The sequence below is a fragment of the Euleptes europaea genome, chromosome 1 (genome assembly GCF_029931775.1).
Source record: "Euleptes europaea isolate rEulEur1 chromosome 1, rEulEur1.hap1, whole genome shotgun sequence".
Classification (NCBI taxonomy): Eukaryota; Metazoa; Chordata; class Lepidosauria; order Squamata; family Sphaerodactylidae; genus Euleptes; species Euleptes europaea.
The window spans coordinates 148,417,015-148,429,271 of record NC_079312.1 but is presented as its reverse complement, the minus strand read 5'-3'; the positions used below and the strand labels follow the sequence as shown (position 1 = coordinate 148,429,271).

Below are 12,257 nucleotides of genomic sequence, written 5' to 3'. Positions count from 1 at the left end.
AGCTAATTCTTCTGTGAAAGTCCACATGGCTGCCATCTCAGCTTTTCACAGGGGAATAGGTCATGTTTCCCTTTTTTCCCCGTACACACTGTAAAAAATTCCTGAAGGGGTTGAACAACCTATATCCCCCGGTCAGGCCCCCTGTCCCGCAGTGGACCCTACATGTGGTTCTGAGAGGCCTGATGGGTAGACCCTTTGAGCCCATGGCATCCTGCAGTCTGGCTACTCTCTCAGCCAAAACAGCTTTCATAGTGACTATAACCTCATCTTGCAGGGTTAGTGAACTCAGGGCACTGAGGCACGACCTGCCATTCCTCTGTTTTCATGAAAACAGGGTAGTTTTAAGACATAGCATGGAGTTTCTTCCAAAGGTGGTCTTGAAATTTCACTTGCGACAAGACCTCATCCTGCCGGTGTTTCCCCCCACTCCTCAATCGGGCGAGGAAAGGGCTTGGCACACATTGGATGTTAAGAGAGCCCTCCTTTTTTATTTAAATAGAATTAAAGACTTTAGAAAATATAGGAATCTCTTTATTTGTTTTAGGGGAGTAAATCAGGGTACGGTGTGTCAACTCAGTGACTGTCCAGGTGGGTGGTAAATGCCATAAAAATGGCTTATTTGGCCACTGGAAGGGATTGTCCACTCTCAGTCGGGGCACACTCCACCAGAGCTCAGGCATCCTCTGCAGCTTTTGGAGCCCATGATGACATCAGAGAGGTCTGTAGAGCTGCCACCTGGTCAAATGCATCTACGATCGTCAGACAATGGACGTGGAGACAGCAGCCGAGTCATCTGTGGTAAGAGTGGTGTTGCTGTTAGCAGTGCCTTGACCAGCCTTACACCCACCACCTTGGTAAGTGAGCTTGCTATTCTTCCCATGTGGGACTGCACAGAAGCCACAAAGATGAAAACAGAATTGCACTTACCTGTAACTGCTGTTCATCGAGTGGCCTTCTGTTCAGGCACACATCCTTCCCTCCTATCCCCACTGTGGGCTGTTAGATTCTCCTAATCAGACTTTTCCACAGTGGCAAGAGGAGAAGCGCTCCCCTCCCCCTCATCATGGGTCCATTTGGGCGGGAAGAGCCCAAGAGTTAGGCTCGGACACGGAGCGAGGGGAGGGGGGATAAGCGATCTAAAAGATCTATACCTCGCTAGAAGCTTGCTAAAAAATTTCCGCGGCTGGCCTGCGCAAGCTCAGTTCCCATGTGTGCCTGAATAGAAGACCACTCGATGAACAGCAGTTATAGGTAAGTGCAACTCTGTTTTACTTCCTGCCCTCGAAGCTTCCATTAAAAGTTTAAAAGAAATTCCACCTATTAATGAGAACTCAAACATGCTTCTGCTTCCAGCTGCCTCTATCCGCTCCATACATAATTTTGTAAACTTCTAGCGTGTCCCTCCCAAGCCATTTTTTTCTAAATTAAAAGGTCCCAGACTCCTCATCTTGTGTGTGTTCAAGATATGGTACACTTTTATGTTCTAGATTTTTATGCTTTCTTTGATGTTTGTTGTTTACCAGATTTATTGCCAAACCATGTGCCATTCATTTGGGTGTTCAAGACAACGAGCCTCGCAGAGCTCAACCCAATGCAATTCTAGAAAAGGTATTTACGTCTATCACAAAGGTAAGTAATGCTTCAGATTTTCTTTGAAAGTCAGTCCTCCCTCCTTCCCATTGGTCCTTTGTTTTATTTTATTATATTATTAGCCAACAAGTAGCAGCTAACTGATGGCAACCCTGTAGGGCTTTCATGCCAGGAGATGTTCAGAGGTGGTTTGCCATTGCCTGCCTCTGCATAGTGACCATGGTATTCCTTGGTGGTCTCCCATCCAAATACTAATCAGCGCTGACCCTGCTTAGCTTCCATGATCTGATTAGATCTAGCTAACCAGGGCTATCCGGGTCAGGGCATTGGTCCTCTATAGTCCAGGAGAAATGAGCTTATTACTCTGGGTAAAAATAGCGTCTTTTAATTGTATGTATTCATGTTCCCTTGATTTGATTGTAATCCTCTCTAGGGCTTACACAGGAGAAATGCCTGAATCCAGGAAACGGTTCTGTTGGGAATCACTGATAGTGTCACTTTCTTCTGTCTTCCATTCCCCCCCCCTTTTCCCCCCTGAAATTTTTTAAAACTCGCTTAAGCCATTTGTTTGCTGTTGTTGCTGGGCTGATTTAACTCTAAGCTCTTCAGAACACTACTATAGAATGTAACAAGTGCAAACATTTAACATAAAAACAGCCTGCAGCAAAACTGGCAACTGGGCTTTGGCAGTATTTTTTTTTCTAGACTAAGCAGAAGCTGGCGTACATGCAAGAAAATTAATTTGTTTTTGTTTTTAATATTGACTGGATAGGTCCTGTCTATAGGGGCTACATTGTTAGTTCTTTTGTATACTCATCGCCCCTTATTATTAATTTTAGTATGTCGGTCAGAGACTGCATCAAAATAGTATTCCTGTTTCACTTTGTTGACCCAATTTGCTTTGGGAGATAAAGGATTGATATTCAATTTGCAAGTGCAGGAGTAGTTCTGGAAGTATCTTCAGGGAAACCTAGTGTTCTTGGAGCCTAACATCAAATCAGGTTTTCCTGGCACAGTTGCAGGTAATCAAAAAGAGATCTTTAATCAGATTTTAGAGATGTGAATGCCTGGGAAACTTTTTTTTCCCTTGGAGGACTTTTTCATATTTTCAGATGGGAAAATCGGGAAACTTTGGAGAGCACTGGAAAAAAATTCTTATGAAATATTTTTTCTGTGAATGAATGTAGAGCTGTTTAAGATAAAGTTTTGTTCAAGAAAAAAGGGATATAATGAAAGCCTGAAGACTTTTCCCCCATGGAAATTTTGTGGAGCACTGAAAAAAACTTGAATGAAACATTTGTTTTCCTTATGGAATAAGTAAAATGTGCATAGGGCACAGCAGTTTGCTGCTGTCTCTCAGTTGAATATTACATATATGTGCTTATAGAAAATGAAGGCATTTATTTTAAATTCCATAAATATGCCAATTAATAAAATGTTATATGCTAAATCAGAAAAATGAGATTAGGTTTGATGAGAAAGTAAGTATTGCATATATTTCAGTTTTTCTCAAAATCATGGTTTTTGTCCAGAAAAAATGGGGAAATGATGCTGCATGATGCTCCTAAACCAGCTTTTTACCTCCGTTTTCTTCCTCATGCTTTTCCTAAGGATGTATCCCTGCCATTTTTCTGCCTTTTTCTACTGGCCTTCTCCTCTTCCTCCTTTTCTTCATACGGAGTTTAAAATATAACCCTTTTTTACATTTGTGTCTTGGTTGAGGTGATGGCTGTGAGGCTGTATTCTTACAAAACGTTTAAATTTCTCAGTGAAGAAGCTTTCACAGGAGTGCTATGTACACCCAGATGGTTGGTGTCAGAAAAGCAGTGGAATCCCAGAGTGGGACCTTAATAACCTGCAATATTTACTATTGGCTCCAAGGTTGAAGAGCTCTCCCAAGGCACTGCAGCAGCCAGTTTTTATGTGAAACCAACAGTAGAGTCAGAGTGACCAGGGAGGAGGGGAACAACCAGCTCAAGCTAGTGCAAGGTAGTCACCACTATCACAAAACAATAAGTTAATTTGTGTCTCCCCCAAATGTGACTACCCCATCATAGGGCAAAGAAACGGTCCTTTCAGGCCCCCTGGGGTCAAGGAGTGGTTGTAGCATTTCATAGTTGGTCTCTAGAGCACCAGAAGACCAGGCTTCACACTCCAGAGGGCAATTTGCTTTAGACGCAGCCCTTTCTAATCTTTAAGGAGCCTATGCAATTCAAGAATGGTGGTTGCACAGTCCATACATGGCTAGCATGGACAGTGACCAGAGGCATAGCTGGTGGGTGCCTTTGGCCTTGACTGGGTGGCTGCTCAACTGTTCAGTGGGACCTCTCACCCCCCTGGAATGATGGTGGCTGAGCCATGCTGTGGCCCACCAAGGCAGCATCGGAAGAATGAGCAGCGAGAGTAGAAGAGCCTTTCACCATTTCATTGAGAATGGGGAATCCTGCAACAAGGTGGAAACCTGTGGCTTCCATGAAGGAGTTCTGACAAGACTGACCCATGCCTCAGGACCAGGTTTGGGGGGCTGCAGGGAGTTATTTAAGCCCCCTCATCCCAGAGGAGGAGGATGTCATCGTTGTGTCTTCTTTCCATGGAGCCAGCTGATGAGAGGAGGAGGAGCAGGGTGAGCTTGAACCCACTCCCATCACAACCTGAGGTCCTTCCTGTGGGGGAGAGGGAAGGCTTGAGTACTTCCCAGCTTTGATACAGCAGATGAGGCAGAGTCACTTACACCAGTAACCACATTACCTGGTTACTGGCAGCAAAATCATCCTGGCTCACCAAGGCAGCTGAATTGGAGGTTCAGGATGTTTTTTCTCAGGCAGGGAAAAGTAGCAGCATTTCGGGGGGTGTTTTGGGCATCCAAGAAGAGGGGAAGGTAAGGAAAGCGCTCTGCAAATGGAAATCCTTTGTTCCACAGAAACTCTCCAGTGAATCCAAACCAAGACCTGTGCAGTGTCTGTTTCCTTAAGAAGCTGTTCTCCATTTAATTAATTACCAAGACTATGAGAGTGCATCAACTCTTGGATCCCCCAGAGAAGAACCCTCAAACTAGGACACAGATAACTCCTCAAGGAGCTCCTCTGTGAAGCTTATAAATGTATGCCACTTTGGTGGCCCTAATTGGGTAGAAAGGGTGGCATACAAATTTTAAACATAAGTAAGTACAGAGGCTAGGAAGATATTCTGTAGAGGAAAAAGATTGCAATCAAATGTTTTCCTGTCCAGATTATGTTGTGTAGGAGATCAAGAAAGAATGGTACCCTCCCCGCCCCTGCTTCTCAAATTTTGAATGCTGAAAGAGTGGTAGTGTCCTAGTAGTGGTTTTGATTCAAGTTATGTTAGTAGATATCCCAGTGGCCATACTGCCCTCTGGTGTAGTGGTCCCAAAAGATGATAAGCTTGTTCTCAATCATTCCTAAGCTACCAGATATTTTTCCAGAGTGGCCTGTAGAGCTGGAGGTTGTTATCTGCGGAACTGATGTCACATGGTGGCTACAGTTGTGTTTGATGTGCTTGGCTGTATGTGTTTGTGATCTGCTGGGGTTTGGACACTATATTTGTGGGTTACTTCTTAGAGTTCCTTCATTGCTGCTGTGACCGGAACTTGCCTTTCCCCGCATCACCAGGGATGACTTGACAGAAGCTTCCTTTCACATTCTGATTGTACAGTTCGAAATTCCTCAGGTTCTTTTTCTAGCTGAAGTGCTTCCTGTTCCGGGTTTTCACATAGTCTTGGTCTGTGCCCAGTTGAAGGTTGCAGTGGTAATGCCAATGTACTGGATGGCCCCCTTCTGAAATCCTTTCATCTAGGGATAAGCTATTAAGATTTTGCAGCCAGTTCATTTATATGGATGAATATAGTTACATGTTCAGCTGAAAGAGATATATATTGACATTGTCTCAATGTATTCAACCCCCGAGTCTTCATAAATCCTCATGAGGAGAGTCCCTGTCATCAGACCAGAAAGTTCTTCAATACAGCTGGCTTGAAGTTCCTCACACACTTACAAGAAACAATCTCCTAGGTAAATACTGTGTTGGGATACATTCAAGAGCACTGCAGTGGTTGCTGTTACCATTACTGTATAACATCCCCCCCCCCAACTACTAAAGGACGCCCTAGTGGGGGGCTGGCATGTTTGATCTCCACGTCAGTGAAGTGTGGGGGTAGAATTGCTTCCCTCCTTATAATCTTTAGCAATGGCTTGTCTTTTGACTTTCAAAGATCAGGTCATTTTGATAGTGAATGTCCTCCCCATTCCTCATCCTTTTGCTGTGAAAACTGTTGCCCTGACTTGGAAAATTACATCTAGAACTTGAAGTATCCCATGGCACAAATAATATTGTTAGGAGACTTTAATGTTCACATTGGGAAAGGTAACTTAAAGGTATGGGGAAATATCTGTGATGATGATCTTTATAATGGCAGGAGGAATACAAAAGACTCCTTAGTTAATAAACATGGGATAATCTTCAGCCAAATGATCTACAAGCTTGGCTTTGCAATATTAAATGGCAACTTTGAAGGAGATAAACTTGGAGAATGCACTTATTACAACCATAAGGGTGCAAGTGTGATCGATTATATATTAGTATCACCATCTCTTTGTAATAATATATTACACTTTGAAGTAGGGTTGCTTCCAGAAAGCGATCACCAACCACTTATATTTTGTATTTCTGTATCTGAAGCTCTGTGGAATTGTGGGCAACAATACCTCATATTGAAATTACAGGTAATACCCGTTTGAGATGGATGTATATTCTTCAAAATGAATTACAACAGGTGCTGGACAATGGGCCACTCTTTGAGATAAGGGAAAAATTGCTTGTAGCAAAAGATATAGAGACTGCCCTGACACTGTATGGAGAGTTAGTTGAATCACTTAGACCTTTCCTGATTAAGAGCGGTAGAATATCAAATGGAGGAGGGCAATTTAAGAACAACTGGTTTGATAAAGAATGCTCAAATATGAAAAAAACGGCTCAGACGTTAAATTAGGGTATATAAGCAAAAACAAACAAACGGCTTACCCAAATCTTTTTTTGAGCTCTGTAATAAATATAAACGTCTACTCAGAGAGAAAAAACTTGCCTCAATACAAGAATCTTGCCAAGAGCTTGCCTTGGCTTTAACTCAGAAAGATATGACAAGGTTCTGGCGCATACTTGCAGTTTCAGAAGGGAGGGTGCACCATGAGTTAGATTCCTACATATCTAAAGACCAATGGGAAGAACACTTTTCTAAATTATTTAATGATAAAAACCTGTGAGGATAGTGTAGTTAAATGCCCTGTGATGCCCATTAAACAACTCACCTGAGTGGCCCCCTGTATCTGTTAGTGAAATAAAATCCCTAATTTCTAGGATGAAAAGTAATAAAGCCCCAGGTGAAAACTTCATCCCCCCTGATTTGCTTAAGGCTTTTCAGGATTGGTGGGTACCTGTTTTAGCCACCCTGTTCACTCATATAGACAGGTCTGGTAGGTTCCCTCAAGAATGGACCTCTTCTATTGTGGTCCCAATTTATAAGGAGCGTACCAACCCAGCGAACTATAGACCAATAAGCCTTGTAGATGTGATAGGAAAGCACTATGCAAGACTCCTATTGAAACTGGAGACATGGGTATTTGAAAATAACTTGTTAGCACAAGAGCAAATTGGTTTTAGGCAGGGACATTCTACCCTGGATCACTGTCTTCTGCTACAACATCTTATTAATAAATACTTAAATGGATCATTAAGCAATTATATGTGGCATTCATCGATCTTAATGTCACATTCAATTCCATCTCAAGATATCATTTATGGAGAAAATTAAGTAATATAAATATAGATCATAGGTTGTCCCGGGGCGAGCCCCTCCCAGCATCGCCCGGGCCGTTCCAGGTCTCCCCCCCCGGGAGAAGAGTTCACACTCACCGGGGGTGGGGGGAGACCCGCAGGCAAAGCGGCCCGCCCCGCCGACGGCCGGACCTCCGCCCTGGCTGCCTCCCTGGGGCCCACGGGAAAGGACGGCCCGAGCTGCCCGGCCGCGGCGGCGCCGGCCCGCGCACCTACAGCCCGGCCCGCTCAACAGCTGAGCCGCGGGAGGGCGCGGGCAGGGCCGGAAAGCGCACACCGGCTCCCCGCGTTAAGGCCGGCCACGTGGCCCGGTGTCAGCCCTTATTTGGGAATTCGGGGGCGGGCCTTGAGGGAGGGAGGGGCGGGGCCTCTCTGGCCTGGAGGGGATATAAGGCCAGAGAGGAGCCTGGGCCAGGGAGGAGCAGCAGCTATAGGTGGCAAGGGCTGAGCTGACCTGGAGCAACCTGGCTGCTTCCGAGGGGGAGACAAGTTCTGATTCCCCCTCGGACTGGTCTGAGGCCGAGGAGGCTCCTCCGGTCAGACCCCCCTCCAGGGCAGAGACCCCGAAGGCGACGGCGGCGCCAGGGAGGCGTGACAACGTGGTGGAGAATGCGGGCAGGGGGGCGGACCTAGCCAAGCCCCCACCCCGCTTGCCAACAGCCCCCGGCTGGCGCCCGCCTAACCCAATTCTCCGGCCACCCGTGTTAACGGTGGCAACTGGCAGTACGGGAGAGGTCACCATGGAGCCCGCCGAAGGAGCTCCAGGGACCATGGGGGATCTCCCCTCGTTAGGCCGCTGGTTGACGGAACATCATGGGCGCATGATGCAAGACCTCCTACAGCGCCAGCAAGAGGCCCAACAACGATTGGTCAGAGAAATGACACTGCAGCATCAGGAGTCCCAAGCAGCTATGTTCCGGGAGATGCGCCAAGCCTTGGAAACCACAGGGAGCGCCAACTCAACCACAGGTACCGACACAGGGGCCGGGGCAGCCAAGGGTCCTTTGGTACAGTTGACGAAGCTGGGGCCTGATGACGATGTTGACGGATACCTCGAGGCCTTTGAGCGAACCGCCGAAGCCTCCGGTTGGCCGAAGGAGAAGTGGTCCATCTTCATAGGGCCATACCTCACAGGGCCCGCCCAAGCCGCCCTCAAAGCACTTCCCAAGGAAGACAGTAAGCGGTATGATCGCTTAAAGGCAGCCATTTTGGAATGGTACGCGATCTCACCCGAGACATATCGTCACCGATTCTGTACGATGCGGTGGAAAAAGGGGGAACCCCCACGGGCCTTCGTGACCTCGCTGAAAGATACGGCCTATCGATGGTTACGACCCAAAACGACTGAGAGCGAGGAAGTAGCGGATCAGGTAGTGTTAGAGCAGTTGCTGGCCGTCGTGCCGCCTAAGGCCCGGGAGTGGCTGCTTTGCAACAAACCCGAGACCTTGCAAACAGCCATGGCTTTACTTGAAAATGTGTTGGCCGTGGAGTACCGAGAACCCCCTCGCGAGAATAGTAAGACGGGGTGGTGAAGCAGGGGTCCTGAGAATCACCCGAGGGGTGGAAGGGCCCGACTGACGCCTCGAATCCCTTCCTTGGTCAGGACAAGGCCCCGATGGAATCCTCCAGTCCCACTACCAACCCTGGGACATCCCAACGCAGAAGGAAGTCGGCCACAACCCAAGGAAGAGGGTAAAAGCCCAGAGAGCAGGGCAATGGGGCCCTGCTTCACGTGTGGACAGTGGGGTCATTACCGTCGAGACTGCCCAATGATGGAGTGCGATTTGGGGTGGGAAGAGGCAATGCATGCCGAAGCACCCCAAACGCGCCCTGCGGCCCTACTAGTATCTCTTCAGCTGGGAGGACGCCGACTCCGGGCCCTGGTCGATAGCGGGTCGTCGGTCTCCATGATCAAGACCGCACTAGCACCAACACGACTGCCAAGGATCCGGACAGCAACTGTGTCATGTTTCCATCAGCATGTGGAGCAATACGACGTCGTCCGCATCCAGGTAACGTGGAACGGCCAGTCCTACGAGATGGATGTCGCCAAGGTAGACCACCTACCGTACCCCATGCTTATCGGACGGGATGCCCCGTTCTTCGGGGCCCTGTTGGGGGAGATTCGCCGGAGATTCACCACGGAGGAAGGATGGGTGATCGAAGCGGATGACGGGGAACAACCCGGAACATCTACGACCACGGACCCCGCGATGGCACCGGCCGGGGAACCCAACAGACAGGATACTGCGGCGGAGTGGGAACTCGACCCCGAGTTCCAGCAGGCTCAAGTAACGGACCCCTCCTTGGCCAAGCTGCGAGACATGGTGGCGGTAAGTGACGGACGGGTGGTAGATGAGAGACGAGCCAATAGGTGGCCCCAGATACAGCAAATACGGGGTCTGTGGTACCGCGTTCCTCGGAACGGGAGTTCGGAGGTCCTCCAACTCTTGATTCCCCAAAGGTATAGGCAACAGTTCTTGGAGTTGAGTCATGACCACTCCTGGGCAGGACACCAAGGGGTGAAAAACACCCTAGCGCGCTTACAACAGAGGTGTTTCTGGCCAGCAATTTCAAAAGATGTAAAGCAACTCTGTCGGACTTGCTTACGATGTCAAAAATGGGATGGACGGCCCCCACCTCGGGGCCCCCTCCAACCGTTGGCCATCATCCAGGCACCTTTTGATCGGATCGCCATGGATTTTGTGGGGCCTCTCCCACGCACACCCAGGGGGTTCCGCTACTTGTTGGTCATAATTGACTACGCCACCCGGTACCCGGAAGCAATTCCGTTGCGCACTTTACAGGCCCCAGGGGTCTGCCGGGCCTTGATCCATTTATTCGCCCACGTAGGGCTACCCCGAGAGATCGTATCCGATAGAGGCTCGTCTTTTACCGCCTCTATCACTAAGGCCTTATGTAAAACGTTAGGCATCCGCCAAATATTTGCAGCCATTGCGCATCCCCAAACCGACGGGCTCGTAGAGCGCCTGAATCAAACAATAAAGAACATACTCCGTAAGTTGGCCGGAGACCGACCCCACCAGTGGGATTTATACATCGACCCAGTACTGTTCGCCATTAGAGAGACCCCCCAAGCCTCGACAGGGTACGCCCCTTTTGAGCTGCTATACGGTCGCAAACCCCGGGGCATCCTGCAGGTAGTAGAAGGGCAGGTCACTGGGAGGGACCTAGAGGAGTCTCAGGGGCTAGGGACTCAAGAATATGTCCGGCAGTTAAGGGAAAGGATGGAGACCGCCCAAGCCATAGCCTCACAGAATATGGCCCTGGCCCAGGCACGTCAGAAGGAGCAATATGACCAGGGTACCCAACGTCGGCAGTTAGAAATGGGGGCCCAAGTATTGGTAAGGGGGCGTGCATTTGGTCCGGGGGAGAAAGAGCTATGGAAGGGTCCCTACAAAGTGAGACGGGTCTTGGGCCCCTGCTCGTACGAGATCCAATGTGGCACTCGCTCCCGACAACGGAAGCGGCTCCATATTAATGACCTGAAGGAATGGATAACCCCGGTGCCCGGACGGGGCGACTGTCAGTTAGGGGAAGAACCGTTGGATCTGGCCGACGGTGACCTCCCGTGGGGCAAGGCCGTGAAGGGATCGGAAGAACCCCAGATGGACGCATCCTTAGACCCCTGTCAGAGGCAACAATTACAACAGATGTTGCAACGACTACCCCCAACGTTCTCCTCGACGCCGGGGCGAATTGAAGGGGTCTCACACGCTGTTCGGACCCCACCTGACGCTGTGGCTCGGTCTGTGTGGCGACCAGTCCCCAGGCGGCGGTGGGAGGAAGTAGAACGAGAAGTAACCAAGATGTTACAACTGGGCGTGATCGAACCCTCTAAGAGCGCCTGGCGCAGCCCAATAGTCTTAGTACCAAAACCGGACGGGAGTGTCCGCTTTTGTGTGGATTATAGGGCGCTAAACCAAATAGCCGCTTTTGATGCCTATCCCATGCCTCGAGCAGACCTTCTGATTGATCAGCTAGGGGCGGCTCAATACCTGTCGGCCTTGGACCTCACAAAAGGATACTGGCAGATCCCCATGAGAACTGAAGACAAGGAGAAAACTGCGTTTGCCACCTCCTCGGGACTCTACCAGTTTACAATGATGCCCTTTGGATTGCACGGAGCAGCCGCGACGTTCCAGCGGGTGGTGGACCAAGCCCTAGCCCAGTGCCAGGGCTTTGCGATGGCTTATATTGACGATATCATCGTTTTCAGCCCTGACTGGGAGTCACACCTCCACCACCTAGATACGGTTTGCCGTGCCCTCCACGCTGCTGGCCTTCGGGCCAACCCCTCGAAAAGTCACCTGGGTTTCCGAGAACTCAAATATCTAGGCTATATCGTGGGACATGGGGTGCTGCGGCCCATCCCCGAGAAAGTTACAACCCTGGCTGCTCCCAGGCGAGCGGGCCGCCGGCGGCGGGGGGGGGGGCGGCGGCGAGGCCTGCCTGGGAGCAGGCAGGCCCCGCTGGCCGCTCCCAGGCCGCTCCCAGGCGAGCGGGCCGGCGGCGGGGGCGGCGGCGAGGCCTGCCTGCTCCCAGGCAGGACCCGCTGGCCGCTCCCAGGCCGCAGGAAGGCGAGCGGGGAGGCGGCGGGGGCGGCGGCGAGGCCTGCCTGCTCTCAGGCAGGCCCTGCTGGCCGCTCCCAGGCGAGTGGGCCGGCGGCGGGGGGGGCGGGGGTGTGTGGGGGGGCGGCTGCGAGGCCTGCCTGCTCTCAGGCAGGCCCCGCTGGTCGCTCCCAGGCCGCGGGAAGGCGAGCGGGCCGGCAGCGAAGGATGGCTGCAATGGTAAGTTTC

General features: G+C 50.1%; 1 protein-coding gene across 1 annotated transcript in view; it reads left to right on the top strand.

Annotated features, from left to right (window-relative positions):
- CERS5 (ceramide synthase 5) overlaps positions 1-12,257 on the top strand; it is an 89,818-nt gene that overhangs the window by 21,367 nt on the left and 56,194 nt on the right. Inside the window, exon 2 of the mRNA XM_056859555.1 lies at positions 1,524-1,629. Within this exon, the coding sequence (XP_056715533.1) occupies positions 1,524-1,629 (106 nt within the window). The remainder of the gene's footprint in view (positions 1-1,523; positions 1,630-12,257) is intronic.